We start from the raw sequence: 20,810 nt of genomic DNA on the forward strand, positions 1-20,810 counted from the left end.
CATTAGCCTGGTGAAGAGAAGTGGCTGGGGGAGAAAGCAAGCCATGCTGAGATGGACGGAGGTCACACGAGACAGCCTCAGTCTTCTTAGTAACATATGAAGTGAGATCACCTGCTCAGAGGGAGGAAGTGTCAATCAGGCTTGTGGATCTGAGGACAGTGACTGAAGATTGGAACACTTCCATAGTGGAAGAAGCAAGGATCAGCCCTAGCTCTAGANCAGGGGTGGCAGCACCCTGGAAGCTACTGATTTGGGGCTTCAGACCTGGCAGGAAAGCAAGGGAAGCCAGTGGAGGTGAGAGAGGCCCGGAAGTCACAAGCAGAACAAAATATTGCTTATATAGAAGGAGCAAATGAGTAGAAAAGGAAGACCCATGCAGGAATGCTGTTGGATCACTTATTTTCTCACGTTCTTCTCTTTTTTAAAATACTTACTGGGGCGCCTGGGTGGCTTAGTCGGTTAAGCGTCCGACTTTCGCTTAGGTCATGATCTCACGGTTTGTGGGTTCGAGCCCCCCGTCGGGCTCTGTGCTGCTGCCAGCTCAGAGTCTGGAGCCTTTTTCAGAGTCTGTGTCTCCCTCTCTCTCTGACCCTCCCCTGCTCACACTGTCTCTCTCTCTCTCTCCTAGAAATAAATAAAAACATTAAAAAGTAAAATAAAATACTTACTATCTCTCTCTGTAACCCCAGACTCATACTTCTTACAATTTGTAACTAGTCTCTCACTACTATTTTAGCTTGTGTATTCTACAATGCAGGGGAAAAAGAACCAACTAATGGAAACTGGTTCTAGAATACATTGGCATTGCGTTAAGCATTTTACATACATTACCTTATTTACTGCACATGAAAATGCTCTGAGTTTAAATAATAAGCTTTTAGTATTTTTTTTTTAAACACAGAGATTAGATAACTTGTTCCGGGTTACGTGGTTAGTGAATGATGAGGTCAAGTTTAGGACCCAGGCAGGTTGACTTGAGCATTTAACCACTTTTCTAAACTACCTCCCTGCCAAAATTTGTCACAGTTGTCACAGGGAGCCTNTCATAACAGCAGCTAGCATCTGTGCTGGCTTTTACGGTTTGCAAATCAGGTTCATGCACGTTACTTCCTTTGATCTTAACCCTCCTGTGAGGTTTGCAGCCACCGTCGGGTGAAGGAGTCCGTCAACTCCAAGATCTCTACATCTTTAGTCCTGAAAGTCTTTGAAGTATTGCCACTAGAGTTGTGACCAGGCCAGAGACCTATGATTTTTTCTTTCTTAAATATGCTCGATTCCTTTTACTAAAGGCATTCTCTGGGGCTCCTGGCTGGCTCAGCCAGAGGAGCATGAGACTCTTGATCTTGGGATTGTGAGTTTGAGCCCCATGTTGGGTATAGAGATTACCAAAAATAAAGAAACAAAAACTTTTAAAATAAAAGAAAAATAAAGGCATTCTTTGCACAGACCTTCTGCTTCGTTCCAGGTCATAGAACTCTGTATGTGGGGGTTCGGATGCCGCTGGGCCGGCAGAGCCATCGCCATCACCGAACCCATGGCCAGAAGCACCGGAGACGGGGGCGGGGCAAAGGAGCCAGCCAGGGGGAGGAAGGCCCAGAGGCTCTGGCCCACGGTAACACTCTCGGGACAGAGGGTGGGTGTCCATGGCTGGGACCTCGGTGAGGCTGAGGGAATGTGTGATTGTACATCAAGTAGGTGGTCTTGATTCTCTAGCCCTTTTGTAGAGTTTGCAGAGCTTGCTTCCAAGCAGAAATGCCTCTAAGAATCAAAAATACCTTCCTGAAAATCATAGTTCAGCCCCCCCACCCCAAATCATGACCATATAGCTAATGAAATCATTAGCCAGAAAATTAACCATGCTTTTTCATCACATTAATCATATTTCCAGTTTGTTGTGGGTTTTCTTCAAGTGGTCTTGGTTCATAATTTTTCTCTCCATCAACTGCTCGCACAGAATAGCATTTTGCGGGGCTGGGGGTGGTGGTGGGAGGTGGTAAAGAAATATTTTTGATCTACATTCAGGACTGTCTTCTCTATGTTCCTGAAGTTATAAGGCCCCCAGATGTGCTGAATATAGCAGAATGTTATTTCTGTTCTAAGTTGAGGATGGGAGCAGACCTTTCTCTGTGGTTGATTTTGCAGACACACCGTCTCAGCGTGTTCAGTTCATTCTGGGCACTGAGGAAGATGAAGAACATGTACCTCATGAGCTGTTCACAGAGCTGGATGAGATCTGTCTGAAAGAGGGAGAAGATGCCGAATGGAAGGAGACGGCCAGGTAAGGCCCTAAAATAGCCTGGGTCAAGATTTGCTTGGGTTGGCACACTTGTACCTTTCAGCAAGTGACAGGCCTGCTTGCCTTTTATTTCTTCATGGGAGAAGTAATGATTGACATGCTGACCCACGTTCCAGAGTCTTCTCTGCGAAGTCTCGATGTTAGCCTCTTTGTTATGTCTCTGGGGACGCCTATGCCAATTGACCTTGAGCTTGGGATTGGTGACAGAAACACAGAACCTTCAGGGAGTCCTCTAACTTATTTAAGGCCCAGATTTGTTCATTTGCTCTCTTGATATCAGAGGTCTGGCTTAGAAGATGCCTCATGGCCCCGCCTTGGTTTGGACCTTGCCCTGCAAATATAGCACAGATGATATAGAATATATATATATGGCATATATAGCACATATATATAGCACAGCACTTTTCTGCAAGTGAACCACAGAGTTTTAATTCATTTGGGCTTTAATATACTGGAAGTTTTAGAGTTTTTGAGACAGCCCAACCTCATGGAGACCCCTGGGATTATAGCTAGCCCAACAGTAGGCTTCTTGGGGTAGCTGTCGAGTGACCAGGCTTGCTTAAGGCTCAAAACGCCCAAAAGAGCCCTCAGATGAACCAGGGCCATGTCTAGGGCTCCTCTCATAATTGACCAGTGAGCCTTACGGACAATACAAAGCCAGCATGCCCGAGCCTCAGGGAAGAAGGCAAGGTGGGTAACTAGCAAAGGGTAGCTCTAGCTCTTATTGGAACAGCTCTTCCTGGATCCCTGCTATATCCTTGGACATTTGCCGTGGCTGGAGAGGATTAGACAAGCCAGTCACCCTGATACCAAGTGAGAAGGCCACTAGTCTTGTTATTCTTTGCCAACTTCTAAAGGTCACACAGGGGCTTTTTAAAAAAAAATTATCATTTTATTAATATATCCAAATGATACAGATGAGATTTTTTTTATGTTTATTTATTTTTGAGAAACAGAAACAGAGCATGGGCGGGGGTGGGGTAGAGAGAGAGGGAGACCCAGAATCCCAAGCAGGCTGCAGGCCCTGAACTGTCAGCACAGAGCCCGATGCAGGGTCTCAAACCCACGAACCACAAGATCATGACCTGAGCCCAAGTCAGATGCTTAACGGACCAAACCACACAGGTGCCCTGAGATCTGTCTTTTTAATCACACAATTAATATGTGCTCATTATACAAAATTGGAAAATAAAGATAAGCGAAAAGAAGAAGATGAAAATTATGTATAATTTTACTACCTAGGTATAATGAGGATACAACATTTGGTGTCTTATACATGTGTGTTGGTATTTTTACATTTTTCTTTTAATAGAAATGGGATCAAACTGTACTCAGTTTTGCACTGTTTTATAACCTGCTTTTTTTCACTTACCAATGTACCCTGAACATATAGATTAAATTACAATATCCGATATGATTATTCAGATATCTTTCTTTGTGGCTTACATTAAAAATTCTCTCGTAAGGGGTGCCTGGGTGGCTCAATCAGTTAAGCATCTGACTCTTTTGATTTCAGCTCTAGTCATGATCTCACGGTTTGTAAGTTCGAGCCCTACACCAGGCTCCATGCTGACAGCTCAGAGCCTGGAGTCTGCTTGGATTCTGTCTCCATCTCTCTCTCTCCCCTCTCCTGCTTGCTCTCTGTCTCTCTCTCTCTCTCTCAAAACAAATAAATATACATTAAAAAAATTAAAAGAAAATTCTCTCGTGAAGATCCCTCATTTCTACCTCTGGCATCTAGTTGTTTGTAACGCTTTCAGGTGGCTGAAGTTTGAAGAAGATGTTGAGGATGGGGGAGAGCGCTGGAGCAAGCCTTATGTGGCTACCCTTTCACTGCATAGTCTCTTTGAGCTAAGGAGCTGCCTTATTAATGGAACAGTCCTTCTGGATATGCGTGCGAATAGCATAGAAGAAATTTCAGGTAAGGTTAGGTGAGAGAAAACAGAGGAATATTTGTTAGAATTAAGAAGTTTGGTGTGGGGGGCCTCTGTGTGGCTCGGTCGATTAAGCGTCCGACTTCAGCTCAGGTCATGATCTCGTGGCTCGTGAGTTTGAGCCCTGCATCGGGCTCTGTGCTGACAGCTTGGAGCCTCGAGTCTGCTTCAGATTCTGTGTGTTCTTTCCCTCTGCCTCTTCCCTCTCACACTCTCTTTCTCTTAAAAAAATGAATAAACATTAAAAAAAAAAAAGAAGTGTGGTGTGGAGGAAAGAATAAAGTAGCTTGTGTGTCATCCTTAGGCCAGTCACTGAGCCTTCCCGACCTCAATGTCTTCAGCTCTGGAATGGGTTTTTAATTTAATTTTATTATTTTTTTAAGCTTATTTATTTTGAGAGAGAGCGGGGGGGTGGGAGGGGAGGAGCGGCAGAGAGAGAGAAGGAGAGAGAGAATGCAACGCAGGCTCTGTGCTGTCAGTGTGGAGCTCAACGTGGAGCTCAATCCCACGACCCTGGGATCCTGACTTAAGCCGAAATCAAGAGTTGGATGCTCTGCCAGCTGAGCCACCCAGGCACCCTGCGGGACGAGTTTTAAACTAAGCAACTACTCTAGCTCTTTCACAGCCTATTTCAAATGACAGGGTATTCATTCAGTCCTCCATTTGCCTGTTTATTGAGCACATATTTATTTTGTATCTATTTATGCCTGGTCATATGCTAGGCATAGGAAAATAAAGATAAGATCTAGTTCCCACCCTGAAGGAACTTACCTTTTAGTGGGGGGAAATAACCATGGAACGATTTAAATAAGTGCAATGACAGAGATATGTCTTAGAAATAATTAGAGAAAGGGGCAACTGGGAATTGTGCAGAGAGAACGGTGTTGAAGATTTGTAAACATGGCAGCTAGGGAAGACATGTAAGAAATTGAGCCACAGTCAACCTCCCCCAACCTCCCCCAACCACTTCTTCAGCAAGATGTAAAGGGAGATGTCTGATGGGGTTTCCTGATGTGGTTGAGCGTCGTTGTCATGTTTTAGGAACGGCGTTTGGGAAACACCTGGGTGCCTGTGAGGGATTTTCCCTCAGCTTGGCTCTGTTTGGCTGGACAGGTGAAGTAAATATTTCTTCAGACTCTTCTTCAAGTGTCCAAGAAATTCTGCCTCTCTGGGATCACTTGGGGAAGCAGAGGAGGGTCAGCACTGTTGAGATCCTGTGTCCCCTCCGAAGGCTCTAAGGGAAAGTTATTCCTTGCTTCTTCCAGCTTCTAGTGGCTCTAGGTGTTCCTCCTGACAAATGCATAACTCCAGTCTGCCTCTGTCTTCACATGGACTTCTCATTTGTGTCTCTCTTATAAGAATATTTGTCAATATTATCCAAGATGATCTTGAGATCCTTAACTTAATTACATGTGCAAAGACCCTTTTTACAAATAAGATCACAGTTACAGGTTCTGGGGGCTTAGTACATAGAAGTATCTAGGGGGTACCTTTCAACTCCTTACAAAAGCTAAGAGGGGAGAGAGTTTCAACTCCTCCGTGTCAAATGCTGCAGAGAGTTCACGTAAACATCCATTGAATTTAGCAACTAGAAGGCTCTTGATTTTATAAAAAGAAATTTCACTGGGGCGCCTGGGTGGCTCAGTCAGCTAAGTATCCGACTTCGGCTCAGGTCATGATCTCACGGTTCGTGGGTTCGAGCCNTTTATTATTTTTTATGTTTATTTTTGAGAGAGAGAGAGAAAATGTGCACGTGCAGGTGCCCACGAGCACTTGGGGAAGGGGCAGAGAGAGAGAGGGAGACAGAGGATCTCAACTGGGCTCTGTTCTGCCAGGGCAGAGCCTGACGGGAGGCTCTAGCTCGTGTACCATGAGATCGTGACTTGAGCTGAAGTTCGACACTCCACCGACTGAACCACCCAGGCGCCCCTCTTTTGAAAACTTTAAAAGATAAGAGAGAGAGAGTGAGACAGAGAGATGCAATAGATAAAGGAAAGTCTGGGTTGGACATTCTTCTTTTATATTTTTTTCAAGATGAAGGATCCTGGGACACCTGGCTGGCTCAGTGGTTGGGGCGTGTGAATGCTTGAATTTGGGGTTGTAGGTTCAAGTCCCACATTGGGTGGTTTTACTTAAAACTAAAATCTTAAAAAAAAAAAAAAAAAAAACAGATGAAAGATCCTGACGGATGTTTACAATATGGGGGCAATGAACCAATCAAAGTTAAATATAGAGAAACCATGCATTTTCAGCTTGAATACTCAAAATAGATTTTCTTCTAGACTTGGATAATCACGGATGGAGTTGGGGTTGAGAATAGGTTGAAGTTTTGGGGAGGCTTGGGTATAAGTTTGTAGGATTGAGGTGTAATTGCTATAGTTCTTTACGTTAGGTACCTGATGCATTCATGTTGGTGATAAGGATAGGTGAACTGTATCAAGTATTTACTGTGAATCAGCACTTTGTATTTATTACCATTAATTTTCCATGACAACTTTTGAAGGTGGGTAATAATATTAGCGCCATATTACAGATAGGAAACTGAGGTATGGAAAAGTTATGTAACTTGCCCAAGATCACACAAAAAGTGGTAGAAGTGGGATACAAGGTGGGCCTTGAGCTCTAGAACTCATACTCAGTAGCAGGTATTGGGATTTTCCCCCCTCAACTGTGCTGGTCAGACAGGTTAAAGGTGGATGGTAATTGCCTGGGGGCCTTAGTTAACTCAATCATACAGGTAGGCTCCCCCTTCAAATTGTCATTTGGATCGCTCTACAGTTGCAGTTCCTCCTGACAAGTATGGCAATGTTGAAATCTTGGAGGAAGGGACCATAGAGGAGCTTCGGCAGGTAACAGAACAAAGTGGGTAAGGATGTGGACTTTTGAGTCAGATAGTCTTGGGATTGAATCCCAGCTCTGCGACTTACTAGATGTGAGATCTTGGGGAATTTTGTGACGTTTGGGCCTCAGTTTCCTGATCTGTACAAATTGTTACAATACCACCTCCTTCACTGAATTTTCATTAGGATTAGATTGGATAATCTATGTAAAGTTCATAGTATAGTTCTGGCACCTCTTAAATGCTTGATCGTTTCTAATAATAATGGCTTGTTACATGCATAAAGTATAACTTGTCATAGTGCCATCATTAAATAGCTCTTTCAGGCCCTGAAGTATAACTTGTACCTTATGCTTTGTAGAACGCCTCTCCCACTCCTTGCCCCTCACCCCTCATACTGTCTGTGGGCCTCCTTGAGTTCATTGACTGTCAGTTTGAGTGTTCATGTTAGCACCTGCTTTCCAGACCTGATCCTGGACCAGCAAGAACTGTTCAGTGACCTGAATGACAGCATGAGGGTTAAAGTACGGGAAGCCCTTCTCAAAAAGCATCATCATCAGAATGAAAAAAAGAGAAATAACCTCATTCCCATTGTTCGCTCCTTTGCTGAGGTTGGCAAGAAGCAGTCCGATCCACATTCGATGGATAAAAATGGTAAGATTCTTAGGAGTGACTGTTCTTTAATTAATCAGACATGTAGGACCTAGTTGAGATGCTAAGTTACTAGAGGGTACAGGTTATATTTGTCTAATATGCTCCCATGCTCCCCTACACACAGTACTGTTTGGTTACTGGCAAGATGGGGGGCTGGGGCTGATGACCAGCTATCTTGTATGGCACCAGGGATGTTTGCCTCAGATTGATCTTAGATTAGCCACACAAAATACAGTAGTGTAGGTTCTTTTTTAAAACTTTTAAAAATGTTTTCTCAATTTATTTTTGAGAGAGAGAAAGACAGAGCATGAGCAAGGGAGGGACATAGAGAGAGGGAGACACTGAATCTGAAATAGGCTCCAAGCCCTGAGCTGTCAGCACAGAGCCTCACATGGGGTCTGAACTCACCAACTGTGAGACCATGACCTGAGCCAAAGTTGGCTGTTTAAGCAACCGAGCCACCCAGGTGCCCCTGTAGTGAAGGTTCTTGAATCAGACTTCTAGGCTTGAGATTGAGGCTCCACTATTTGCAAAGTGTGCGACCTCAGGCAGCCTCCTAAACCTCTTTAAGTCTTGCTTTCTCCTCTGTAAAAATAAGAGCGACAATAGCATCTGGCCCTTAAATTTAACGTGAGGCTTCAATACGTTAATCCATGTAAATCCCTTAACTAGGTGCATCATGGGTTGAGACACTCCACGAATTTGAGCTACCGATTGGTTTCCTTTTCTGTGGCCAGGCAGGGTCTAATCTCTAGCTCTCCCTGTCCGCGCATTTCCTGAATCACAACATACAGGGGATATGTCTGGGAATCTAGATATTTGAAAAGTTATCCAAAGGAGTCTCTGATGTGCACTCCTGGCTAAGAATTACTACCTTAATGGAGGAAGAAAAGAGGACCACAAATGTGTTCAGGAAGAAGGTGCGGAAGTAGTAAGACTTCTGTCCTCTCTTTACTAGTCCGTAAGGAGACATGCATGTGTGGGTCGTAGCGGCACAGTCTTCTTACGTCTTCTCTCTGGGCTTTGCAGGAGAGATAGCCATAGTCAACCAGGGATGGATGGGGTGTATCCAAAGGGGGAAGGGCAGAGACTCAGGATTGTTTTCTCTGAATAGGTCAAACCGTGTCTCCTCAGTCTGTTCCAACTACAAGTCTTGAAGTAAAAAATGGAGTGAATTGTGAGCACAGTCCGGTGGATTTAAGCAAGGTGAGTAGAGACACGGGAGCCTGGCTTATAGGCCTATGAGTATCCCTAGTGGAACTCACTGGAAGTTGGGTAAGCTTTGGTAGTTCAACACCTTTCGTCTAAGACCAGAACCCCTTCTGTGAAAAGGACTCCCACCCATCCCCCCGCCCTCACCTCGCGCATAGGTCTTCTCCCTTTCACTCCAGTCTGCATGGGGCAGACTCAAGTTTGTCCCACCAGGGTCAATGCTAGAACTGAGAGGAGCCCTTGATAAGCCTCCCTGATACAGACCTCCCGACTTTTCCAAAGTTGTTTTTGGTACTTGCTCTTCCGCAGCCCCTTCGTACCTCTAAGGGTTTTGCTGAAACACTACTTTTGCTGTTGTCTCCTGAAACTACTTTGTGGTTGAGGCTCCTCCCAGGGACTGTGACTTGGGTATCCGAAGGTTTCTGTAGTAGCAGTGCCTCACTGCAGCTTCTGGCTCAAGCCTTGATCTCCCTGCCTCTGGCCTCTCGTTGCCCTGGCCTGTCCTCGACACTGTCTAAAACACAGATGGTGTTACGTCACTTCTCTGCTTATAAGGCTCCCTGTTTTATTTAGAAAAGCTGAAACCTCTTACAAAGCAGTCAAGTATTTTAAAATGGAAAAAATTTAACCTGGAGCTTCAAAAACTGTCACTGAGAAAGCGTGGTATAGTGGAATCCAAATCAGAGAACCTGGATTTAAATTCTGTCTCTTAAAGGCTCCATTGGGCAAGTCAATTTCACCTCTCTGGGTTTCAGTCATTTCATTTTTTTTAAATAAAAAATGAGGCTAATAAGACCTATCTTATCCACTTTACAGAGGTATTGCAAGGATCAAATGAAATAGTGTGAGCAAACATTTGTTCAATCATGAAACGACAGGTGAACGTAAGGTAAGAGAGGTGATTGATGTGTGAGGTGACAGCTCCTAGGTTGTCAGAGGCTTCTTTTGGACTTTCAGGTGGATCTTCATTTCATGAAAAAAATTCCCACGGGGGCGGAGGCCTCAAATGTCCTGGTTGGAGAGGTGGATACTCTGGACCGCCCCATCGTTGCCTTTGTGAGGCTGTCTCCAGCTGTTCTTCTCTCGGGGCTGACGGAAGTGCCCATCCCAACGAGGTAAAGGCAAGGGCAGCAAAACTCTGTGCGTTCTGTCTAAGGCACAGATTTGTGTGAGCTCTGGTGGGAGGAACCAGCTAATGCCAAAATTGGGGATTAATTGGGGAATGCCGATTAAAACTTAGCAGTGGTTTCACTGGGGGTATGTTGGATTAACCCCCATGCAGAAGAATTCTATGACTTTTAAGGCCATGACTGTACAGCAACTATAGCCTTGGGAGTGGAGAACTGAAGAGCATCCCCAGGGCGTATCACAGGCTAATCGCTTGTTATGGTGGGAAGCCCGAGTCTTACCCTCTCAGTTTTACAGAGCCACGTCCCAGGGAAATATGTCTGAGTAAAGGTATTGATGTCTCTTTCCACGGTTCTGGTGGGATTTGTAGTTTGCAAATATGTCCACATTTGTTCAAAAGGCTATTCATGCACTCTGAAGGTGGTGATTCAGGTGATTCAGAGTCCCATTAATTACAGAGCATTCAGATGTCCAGAACGCAGTTTAGACTCCTCTACAGGGCTTGATCATGTCAACATCCTTATCCCTCTCCTCTCCCCATCATTTTCTTATTACAGCAATGAATGAGATTCGGAAAACCTTGAATTTGCACAAAAAAGGCATGCTTTGAAAAAAGCATTTTTTTTTCTATAGCAAGGAATTGTGTCTATGGAAACCCTGACAATTATAACCACATCATTGACATAGCATCCAATGCTCATAGTGGAGCTATTAGGTCAAGGCAACTTCTATTGCTCCATCATCAGTCTGTTTCCTGCTATTGAAGTTACCACGGTGATTTCTGGTTGATTGGAGAGAGGAATGTTTTGCTGTTTGGAGAGGAATAAGATGCCGCTTCTCTACGTTCGCTTACATAATTTATAATTTCATCCTCTGTGTGTGTTGCCAGATTTTTGTTCATCCTATTGGGTCCAGTAGGGAAAGGGCAGCAGTACCATGAGATTGGCAGATCCATGGCCACCATCATGACAGATGAGGTATGCACCACTTCTTCTTTCCATTCATGCCGTAAATATTTATCAAGTATTTACTCTGTACTAGGCCCTGAGTTGGGTGTTGGGGATAAAATAATCACCATTGCAGCGTCTTCTAGGAAGCAGTTCAGGTCACTTGTCTGAGTGCCTTTTGTGGGAGGTCCAAACCTTCTGGGGATATTTCTTCCTATTTCTCCCAAGGAAGCAGAGAAATCTTTTCCTGGGAAAATTATTATTGGCTATGAGGATGCCTAAAGAGCAAGATGTTAAGGCTGACAACTTTCTAGAGAGGATGGTTAATTACATGCATCAAAGCTATTTACATAAAGAACCCTCGCTCTTACTCCACGTAAGGATTGGGTACTGAAATGTGAATGTCCCAGCAACCAGACATTGTGGCTGCCACGATGCTGAATCCCCACTACATACCCTAGCGAGGACTGTGCTGCTCATGTAAGCTGCGGGGTAGGGTTTTTAAGGCATATGTCTTAGCAGGCGGGGGGAGTTGGGGGTTGTGTTTTACCATCTGCCCTTGATTGGTAAGCTTATTTCATGGAGGACCTTCATTGGGAATTCCATCCAGGTTTTCCAACCATTTTGATCACATTAAGATCAGGAAAAATTTTCCATGTATCTTGTCTTTTGTCCCATTCTTTAGGGGGATAGCAATTATATAACTTTAGAGTCTAATCTCTTCTTGTGCTAACATACAGATACCTAGTTCTTTTTTGACCCAGCTCGTCTTCAGGTTCATTTTTTTTCCTCCTTTTATCCTTGCACTTTTGTAAATACTAACGTTTTCTAAATTGTCACGTCATTCCCCATGACAGAGATAAAAATCATGAGGTTGTATCTATCCTTCACCAACTTCATTGGTCATTGTTATTGTTGTTTTTAAGTTTTATTTATTTTGAGAGCAAGAGCGTGAGTTGGGGAGCGGGAGCGGGAGTGGGAAAGAGAGGATCCCATGCAGGCTCTGTGCTGTTAGCCTAGAGACTGATGCTAGGCTCGAACTCATGAACCGTGAGATCATGACCTGAGCCAAAATCAGGAGTCGGACGCTCAACTGCACAACTGACTGAGCCACCAGGTGCCCCTCATTGGTAATTGCTTTAAGTTATTTTCAACTTTTCCTCAGGGTTTTTTTCTTCTCTGTAGATTTTTCACGATGTGGCGTATAAGGCAAAAGAGCGGGATGATCTCCTGGCGGGGATTGATGAGTTCCTAGACCAGGTTACGGTGCTCCCTCCAGGGGAGTGGGACCCTTCCATTAGAATCGAGCCACCCAAAAATGTCCCTTCCCAGGTAATGTATGCATGCTTATTAGCCAATGGTGGCTAAGTGTCACTTGCTGAGTTCCCACCACGGACAAAGCAAAGACCCTGTGGGGATATACTAAATAACTCAAGTTACAGCCCTGTTTGGGGCACCTAGAATGAGCAGAGCAGTTATAAAAAATGAGTATACGGTAACATAGATTGGCTCAAGTGTGATGCGATCAGTCAAGAGTGCTCTAGGATAGTGTTAAAGCCAGCTTTTGGAGGTTTGAAGTGGAAGGGGATAGGAGAGGGAAGCACATTTTTGGGAGTGTATTGTGAATGAAGCCAGGCGATGAAAAGAGTGAGTGGCATAGAGACAGCAGGCAGAGTCCCGCATACTTTGGGGCAGGTCCAAGGTGGGCAAGGGGTCCTTGCACACGAGACACCAGGCCCGGTGCTTTATAAACGCCAACTCGGCCCTCCCAGCAACATCCCCAAGCAGGTAGTTTGATCCTTAATTTTACAAATAAATATAAGTACCTTCCAGAAAACTATTTTCAGAGTTTTAAGGTAAAGTAAGATTACACAGAGGCAGATTTGAAACTGGAACTTAGGGCCTGCCTGATGCCAAGGCCTCCATATTTCTGTTTCTGGGCAATGCAGGGTTAGGAGTCAGGCACTTAGTGAGAGGGGGAGAAATTATATGATGTTATTGTTTTTCAGGAAAGTCAATAAACTGGCCCAAATCATTTGAATGCATTTGAAAACTACCAACACTTGGGTATTTGGGAGCTGTTTTTGGATGATCTCATTACCACTCCCTGCTGTTAACAGGAAGGACAGAATAGATGGCTGACTTTACTAATTTTGTGTTCCTCCGTTAAAAGGAGAAACGGAAAATGCCTGGAGTTCCGAATGGAAACGTTTGCCACATAGAACCAGAACCCCATGGGGGCCACAGCGGGCCGGAACTTCAGCGCACCGGGCGGTGAGTTCTGAGATGTTTCACAGCTCATGCTGCTTACTGGGCTGAAGCTGTGTAAAGGAATGAATCATAGTCTTCGCTTTCAGCCTTCTTCTCTCTAGTATTTTGGCTGGGAATGACTCTTCAAATGGAACCACTGACTATAATAAGTAATTGTGAATTTATCAGATCTTGTATTCATTCATTCAAGTTTCTCAAACCACCTACCACAGTCTGTCTCACCTCCCGTCCTTTCCATGCGTTGTTCCCTCTGATTTGAACACTCGTCCCCTCCCTCATCTCCTGGCTAACTGCCGCTGACCTTTTTGTCTCAGCCTAGGTGTCACTTCCTTTGGAAAGCCTTCTAAGACTCTCTATAGATGAGGTTCGGTATCCCTGCTGTGTGGTGACACAGCTTTGAGCTTTATCCCTCCCCCGCCGGCCACCCTCCACCTACCCCCGCCCCCCTACAGCCCTTATCCTACTTTATTATTATTGCTTGATCTGTTGTCTTCCTGCTAGCATGCTTGCTCTCTAAGGGCAGGGTGCTCATTATATTCCTCACACCCAGCGCAGTGCCCTGCGCAGAGGGGGCACTCAGTATCTGATGATCGAATGAATGAATACTTTTAGAATGATCCCTGTTCTGAGGCATGAATGGACTAAATATAGATAAATATTGAGTGATTATTTATTTTTAATGTTTATTTTAGAGAGAGCAAGACAGAGACAGAGCANATGCTTAACTGATGGAGCCATCCAGGTGCCTTTTGAGTGATCATTTTAAGTTAAGAAACTCCCTTAGGGTAGGAAAATAGGTAGTGTTTTAGGGGTGTGTGTGTGTGTGTGTGTGTCTCAGAATGGTCAATCTACCTTTCTAGGCCCAGACTCTAAAGGCAGATGTCCAAGGAGGAGGTTCTCTATGGAAGGTTAGGGAAGCAGGTTCCCAGACTAACTTTGATTTGCCAGGTAACAAGGTCGGTGAAAGAGGATGGTATTTTGGGTTGGAGTGACATCCAGGGCTTCCCCAGATTGTGGGAGACGATTGAGACCATAGTTCTGGTTCTATAAGTTGTGCTTGTTTCTAAGAAGGATCTGCTGGGTGGAGAGTCTCAGGACAGTACTCAGATTATAGAGAGCAGCTTTGTAATGTCCTCTACTTCGGAACTTTCATCTTAGTTTTTTTCTTCTTTGCTTGAAGTTGCTTTCCTGGTTTTTCTATCCTCAGTACTCTACCCAGTAGAAACTCAGGGTTTTTTTTTTAGGATTGTAGACAGTCATCTATTTCTCTACTCTTAGAAATTAAAGGAGGAGCTAGGAACGGGGGGGTGAGAAGCAGGAGAGATGGTGCTTAGCTAGCAGTGTTTGCAGTGGGAGGGTGTTTCCTGGCTGGAGGAATGTATTTGAGGGTGGGGAAAGATAATTGGGTTCTGGGGAGTGATCACGGAGGAAAGGAACAGCCCTTTGATGGAAAGAGTCACTAAAATGAGGGAGCAACCTCCAAGAGTAAATTTAACATTTTCTTTAAAGTTGGGAGAGGTCTGAATTGGGTGTGGAGGCCTGGTATTGAGAAGCAGTTCAAGGGAAGCATCTGTCCCCAGAATTGGTTCCAGGATTGAGACTGTCCTGGAGGAGGTGGTGTTTTTTAGGGAAAGGGCCTTGGGTGTTTGACAGTATTTCAGGGTCATGATATATCTTTTGAAAATAAATGGTGTCCACACCCCAGGACTTAGAGTTTGAAGGTAGTAGAAATGAGGGCAACAGGGTTTCCTCCAAATGACTTGAGATTTCAGGTTTCTTTTGGTGTCAGAGGAGAATAAACTAGAGTCCCAGGCCTTTTGAGGGGGTCATTTATCATCGGGTCTACATGGGGGTTTGGGAGACCATTCGATTGGATCTCAAGAATTGTAGATTTTCAGAAATGGTGCCTGACATCCCAAAAGAAGATCTCATATAGCCAGGTTCATCACGTACTTACTCACAGTATCAAAGTACCTTTACTCACAAATTCACAAATTCACAAATTCACCTAGGCTGAAGTTAACTTCTCTCTTCATGTCTTGTAAGGAAGTTACTGGAGTTGATAAAGCTGAAAGAAAGGGTTATCTAGGCTCAGGGCCTAGGGATGCTTGGTATGGGAGATACTTCCTCTTCCTGAGTTTCTGAAGTTTTCCTCAGAGCCCTTAGTAAAAGACTTCAAGACACATGGCCTTTCTCCTATTATAGCCTTGTAGGTCAGGTGACCTAATGCCTGCATCAGAGATTATGCTTCTGTGCCAACTCTTGCCCCTTTCCCAATTGCAAAGTATGTAGGGAGTGAATGCAAACCCTCTTCTGCAGATGGACATCCTAGAACTTTCTGGACCTGCCTGGATTCCACAGACGAAAAATTCAATAGCCTGGGTTTTATAGTTCTTCATACCATTAGTACCATTAGTTGTGTTTCCCTGAGGCAGAAAACCTGCTTAATGTGCACCATGTAGTAAGACCTGGGGCAAAACTTGGAGACTTAGGGGATGTTCCACTTGTTGGATGGTGAGGTCTATGGAGACGGGGCAGTGTAGACGCTTACAAAGGCAGGAAAGGAGGCAAGTTGAAAACAGTGCTCTGAGTTCTGTATTCACCTGAGGCTACGCCGGGGCACAGTGTGTTGGACGTCCCTGATGCCGATGTAGGCAGTGACGCTGATGCATTCCCATCCACAACAAAGATGAAAGTCGGACTAGAGTGTTCCTAGGCCACCAGCTTCACCATAGGGAAGATAAGCGTTTTCCAAGAAAGGATTTTTCCAAGGTATTTTTGTGTATCTTATTGGGGATGCCACTTTTGGGAAGAGTTAATGAAAGAAAGAATCAGGAGCTGCTATCTTGATGACGCCCCCACACACTTCAAACAGGTTTCTTCCGAAGCATACCAGACAAATGGATGCCTGGCCTGTCCCTAAAGCCCTCCAGAGAAGGGCTCCCTAAGTCAGTGCTCCTCCACTAGAGCCTAGTGACCCTCCACATGGGTAAGTCCTTTCTTGTGTCAAGCTCAAATACATATCCCTTTGTGCCTCCTACCCCTCAAAAACTTGAACATCAAGGGTAGTGTTGAAAGGGAAAGGAAGTCCCCAACGTGGAGAGAAGCATCCATGCCTGATCTTGCAGTAGATGTGCAATTATGGTCTGATTTTATGTATGAGCGGGGTCTAAGGCTGACTCTAAACAGTAGTCAGAAATCACTTGATTAATTTATAGTTGCATTATTGATAAGAGCCTCAGATCTTTTCTTTCCCCTTTTAATGACTGTTAGGCATACAGATGCCCTCCCTTTCTATGGCTTCTCATAAATCCGTTTCGCATAAATCTTTTGTCTGTTACTCACAGACACTCCTCCTGGAAGGGGCCTCGTGCATCCAGGGGCTGGGCCATCATGGCAGCATCTGAAGTTACATAGTGGGGTGAGGCTCATTATTGCAGAAGGAGAGTCTTCTCCCAGAATAATACCCTTCAGAGGAAGGTCATCAGTAATTAAGAGGTGATACTCACATGGTACTAAGTTCAAGCTTGGTAAAGACCCAGAAACACTTGTGTCTTCCCCCAGACCAATCCCAGCTGCCTATAAGGTCTTATTTGCCTAGAGGAGAAAGCAAGGCATAGTAACACTTTATTACAAACCAGAGCCTTGGTTCCAGACTCTGGCGTGGAACTCTCACCCTCTAGGTTAGACCCTATCAATAGCTCCTTACCTAAGCAAGGTTTGCCAGATAGACTAAAAACAAAGCGAGCTTTGCCTCTCTTCCCTAAGCCAAGAACCAGATTGTGAAGTTACTGCTATAAATTGACAATGGTGAATCCCAACTCTACCCACCCAAACCAGAGGAAAAGACCAAATGGGTAAGACGGAGCATTGTCTTCCCTGTGTCCATGTATACACTCATTGCACCTGGCTAGGGAGAGAAAGCATTCAGATGGAGAGAGAGCTGCCTGGGCCTCTCCCCTGGTACCCAGGTCCCAGGTCACATGGATCTCCTCTTGGCTCCCAGGCAGAGAGAAGGAAAGAGCAGACCAGCCCTCCTTTCATGAAAAAGTAGCTCATTCTTTGTTTGCTTTTGTTTTTAACTTATAGAAAATTTCAAACACATAAGAAGAGGGAATAGGATAATGAACTGCCATGTGCCCATCAACGGTGATTAACATTTAGTCATGTTTTGTCCATTTCTCCCCACTTAATTGTTTTACTTTTATGTTTTCTAGATTATTTTAAAGCAAATCACCGGTATTGTGTCATTTTACCTGTAACTACTTCAGTATGTATCTCTGTTTGATAGGGACATTTTAAGAAACAACTGCCATGCCATTATGAAATCTAACAAAATTAACATTAATTCTTTAAACTGTCTAAATGCTCAGTTCACATTCAACTCTTTTGTGATTGTCTGAGGCACATCTTTTTAGAGTTTGTTTTTTTCCCACAGCATCCAGTCAGGGATTGCCTTTGGTTATTACGATCCCATTCTATAATTGCTCTCCTTCCTTTTTTCCTATGTCATTGATTTGTTGAAGACACCAGGTAATTTGTGCTGTAGAATGCTGAGTGGCATTTTTTGTGACTCACCTATCAACCCTCACTCTGGTGCAGTGACCTCACTCTAGAAGAGGGGACCCAGTTTGAGAACACTCTTGCTCCTTGGTGTGGGGTAGCTTGCCCTTGCCCTGTCTCCTCCTCAGGGACTGGAGAGGGGTCCAGAAGTCCTGCCACCAAGTCCTGTTGACTCTACTTCCTGATTCAGCCCTTGAGTCCATCTACTTCTCCTCATCCCAAGCCACTGCCTCCAGTCTTGCCCCGTGTTCCATTCATTACACCCCCTCCAGAGCGGTCCTTCCAGAATGCATGTTTAGCTATGTTGTTCTCCCATTTACGATCCTTCAGTGACTTGACCTGCCAGTAGGATACAGTCCGAATTCCCTAAAAACAGTTTACAAGGCCCTTTGTGACTTGGCTTCTCCAGCGTCACCGTCCTTGTCTATCGGTGTTTGCTCCTCACACTGTCTTAAATGGCTGTATCTGCGTCAGCTCTCAGAACCTGCCATACACTCGCACCTCCAGGTGTCACCCCCGCTAGCCCCTCTGCCTCATCAGGCCAGCTCCTGGTCCGTTCTCTGAGTCCCTGTTGAAATCCCCCCCCTCCCCCGTCCTATGCTGCCGTGGCACCCTCACAGCACTGCCTATCTCCTGCGCTAGAGAAGGGCCGTGCTGTCTTGCTCACTGCCGCGTCTCCAGTACCTGGCACGATGCCTGGCACGCAGTGTCTGCTACTGCATGTCAACCCCATGAATGAATTCTTGTGCTAATTTCTCAACAGTAAGGTGGGTAGTTGTTCAGCGTAGGAAAGCGCATGTGATGGGGCTTTTAGCTACAATACATGTAATACAACTAACCACGTTAATACCTTGAATTGGTTTGGCACACTTCCTCCGAACCGCTCAGAATTTGAAATTTGAAGCTATGACTTAATTTCATGTTCATTTTTTAGAACTTTTTATTGAATGGGCAGTATACGCACCCAAAGGAATTCTTTTGATGCTTGGGATAATCATTCAAATTCATGCCCTTGCTTGTCAATGGAATCTGTGCTGACCCCAGAGAGATCTCTCGTACTCGGGGTCACATCGAAGCCAAAGCATGTCTTCAGAGCACATTTGAAGTGGGTTTCAAATGTGTGCTGTTCAGATACTCCTATGGAAGAGGGACCATGCTAGAGGCCTGTTTGCCATGTTTCCACAGGCTGTTTGGGGGCTTGGTGCTGGACATCAAGCGGAAGGCCCCCTGGTACTGGAGCGACTACCGGGATGCACTCAGTTTACAGTGTCTGGCCTCTTTTCTGTTCCTGTACTGTGCCTGCATGTCACCTGTCATCACCTTTGGCGGATTGCTCGGAGAAGCCACCGAGGGACGCATAGTAAGGACCTTTAACCGCTTCTATTGGCCCCAAACAAGATTTACAATATTGTGTTGGCAGCAAAGTCTGCTGAGGGGAAAATCCTCTGGGCTAGGACTGAGGAAATTGGCTTCTTTCTCCTGAATACTGCGGTCTTCTGATTTCATACCAAGCAGCAACACAGCTTTCCCTTTAGAACAGGCTCCTGTCTGCTTGAATACCAATTTCAGTAGTTGATTGCCCAATTGAATTGTCTGGTGCTCCAAAGGATGGAAACAGATATATCAGTGTCATTTGACATTTAAGGTGACTCTGAATGATGGCTCAGAGTATGAATGGTATCACTGTGCTTCCTATGCATCTTTAAGTACTGAATTGAGTCACTAAAGAACAGGACTTAGTTAAGGAATCATATGCGGTTGGGTGTGGGCACGTGGATTATCAAAGCGGTGTCCGTTTACGGGAGCATTAGACTGTGTTTCCACTTCACTCTTGCTAAGATGAAATACAAGCAAATGGCTTGTCAGGGTGCACATGAGAGCTAAGGCAGGGATGCACATGAGCCCACATTCCTGGTTACAGACTCTGATGATTTCTTTTCCCCCCTCAGAGTGCGATTGAATCCTTATTTGGAGCCTCCATGACCGGGATTGCCTATTCCTTGTTTGCGGGACAGGCTCTCACCATCCTGGGCAGTACTGGGCCAGTGCTTGTCTTTGAAAAAATTTTGTTCAAATTCTGCAAGTAAGACATTTGGTTTTCTGAAAACTCTAACTGGATGTGTTATTGTGCCGTTGGGGTTGAAGGCCAGGATCCCGGGCGAGCACAAGCAGGCAAATGTTACTCTGGACTGTAAAAACCTAAAGAAAGCACATCATTTGGTCTGTTGTCCTGCCCCCCAGGTAGTACTGTACCTAAAGTAGTAGATCTCCTAATCTTAAAGAGCTTTGTTAATAATATCCCTCAGCCATTATTGAAGTTTTGACTTTTTATCTTTTTTAAAAATTTATTTAAATTCAAGTTGGTTAATATACAGTGTAGTACTGGTTTTTGTTTTTCCTAGCTAAGTCAAATTCCTTCACTTTAATTTCCAACCAGTTTCTTTTTTTAAGTTTATTTATTTTGAGAGAGAGAGAGAGCATGCCGAAGGGGCAGAGAGAGAAGGAAAGAGAATCCCAAGCATGCTCCACACTGTCAGCACGGAGCCCATGTGGGGCTCAGACCCATGAACCATGAGATCATGACCTGAGCCGAAGTTGGACGCTCAACAGACTGAGCCACCCAGGCGCCCCTCTCAAGTCAATTTTTAATTTGGCCTAACATGCCTCCTTCATATTCTGCTTGCTGGTGACGGTTGGGGCTTGGCAGTGCCCTTGTTTCCCTACTTTCCCTATCAAATCTTTTCTTCATTCGGGATTGGAAGTAGGAGCATGTGGAATAAAGGCTGGCCCCCTTTTTCCTAACAGTACGAATAAGACCTGAATCACATTGGGCAGTAATGGCAGACACTGTGTGGCCAGTTCCTTCCTTCTCCGCTTTCCACACCCATGCTGTGGCAGATACCACCTGCGGAGCAAATCTATTTGTCACAGCTGTCCCTGGGCATCGCTTGGGAGTAAAGTACAGT

The 20,810-nt window shown here is 44.8% G+C and overlaps 1 protein-coding gene across 1 annotated transcript in view; it reads left to right on the top strand.

The window, feature by feature from the left end:
* The window catches only part of SLC4A8 (solute carrier family 4 member 8), a 63,764-nt gene that overhangs the window by 9,526 nt on the left and 33,428 nt on the right, over window positions 1–20,810 (top strand). Inside the window, exons 2-12 of the mRNA XM_077753417.1 lie at window positions 1,447–1,612; window positions 2,143–2,278; window positions 4,057–4,217; window positions 7,535–7,723; window positions 8,838–8,929; window positions 9,893–10,050; window positions 10,953–11,040; window positions 12,196–12,342; window positions 13,184–13,284; window positions 19,030–19,204; window positions 19,794–19,927. Coding sequence (XP_077609543.1) covers window positions 1,447–1,612; window positions 2,143–2,278; window positions 4,057–4,217; window positions 7,535–7,723; window positions 8,838–8,929; window positions 9,893–10,050; window positions 10,953–11,040; window positions 12,196–12,342; window positions 13,184–13,284; window positions 19,030–19,204; window positions 19,794–19,927 — 1,547 coding nt within the window. The remainder of the gene's footprint in view (window positions 1–1,446; window positions 1,613–2,142; window positions 2,279–4,056; window positions 4,218–7,534; window positions 7,724–8,837; window positions 8,930–9,892; window positions 10,051–10,952; window positions 11,041–12,195; window positions 12,343–13,183; window positions 13,285–19,029; window positions 19,205–19,793; window positions 19,928–20,810) is intronic.

This window comes from Crocuta crocuta, unplaced genomic scaffold (assembly GCF_008692635.1).
Source record: "Crocuta crocuta isolate KB4526 unplaced genomic scaffold, BGI_CrCroc_1.0 scaffold30, whole genome shotgun sequence".
In the NCBI taxonomy this organism is placed as follows: domain Eukaryota; kingdom Metazoa; phylum Chordata; class Mammalia; order Carnivora; family Hyaenidae; genus Crocuta; species Crocuta crocuta.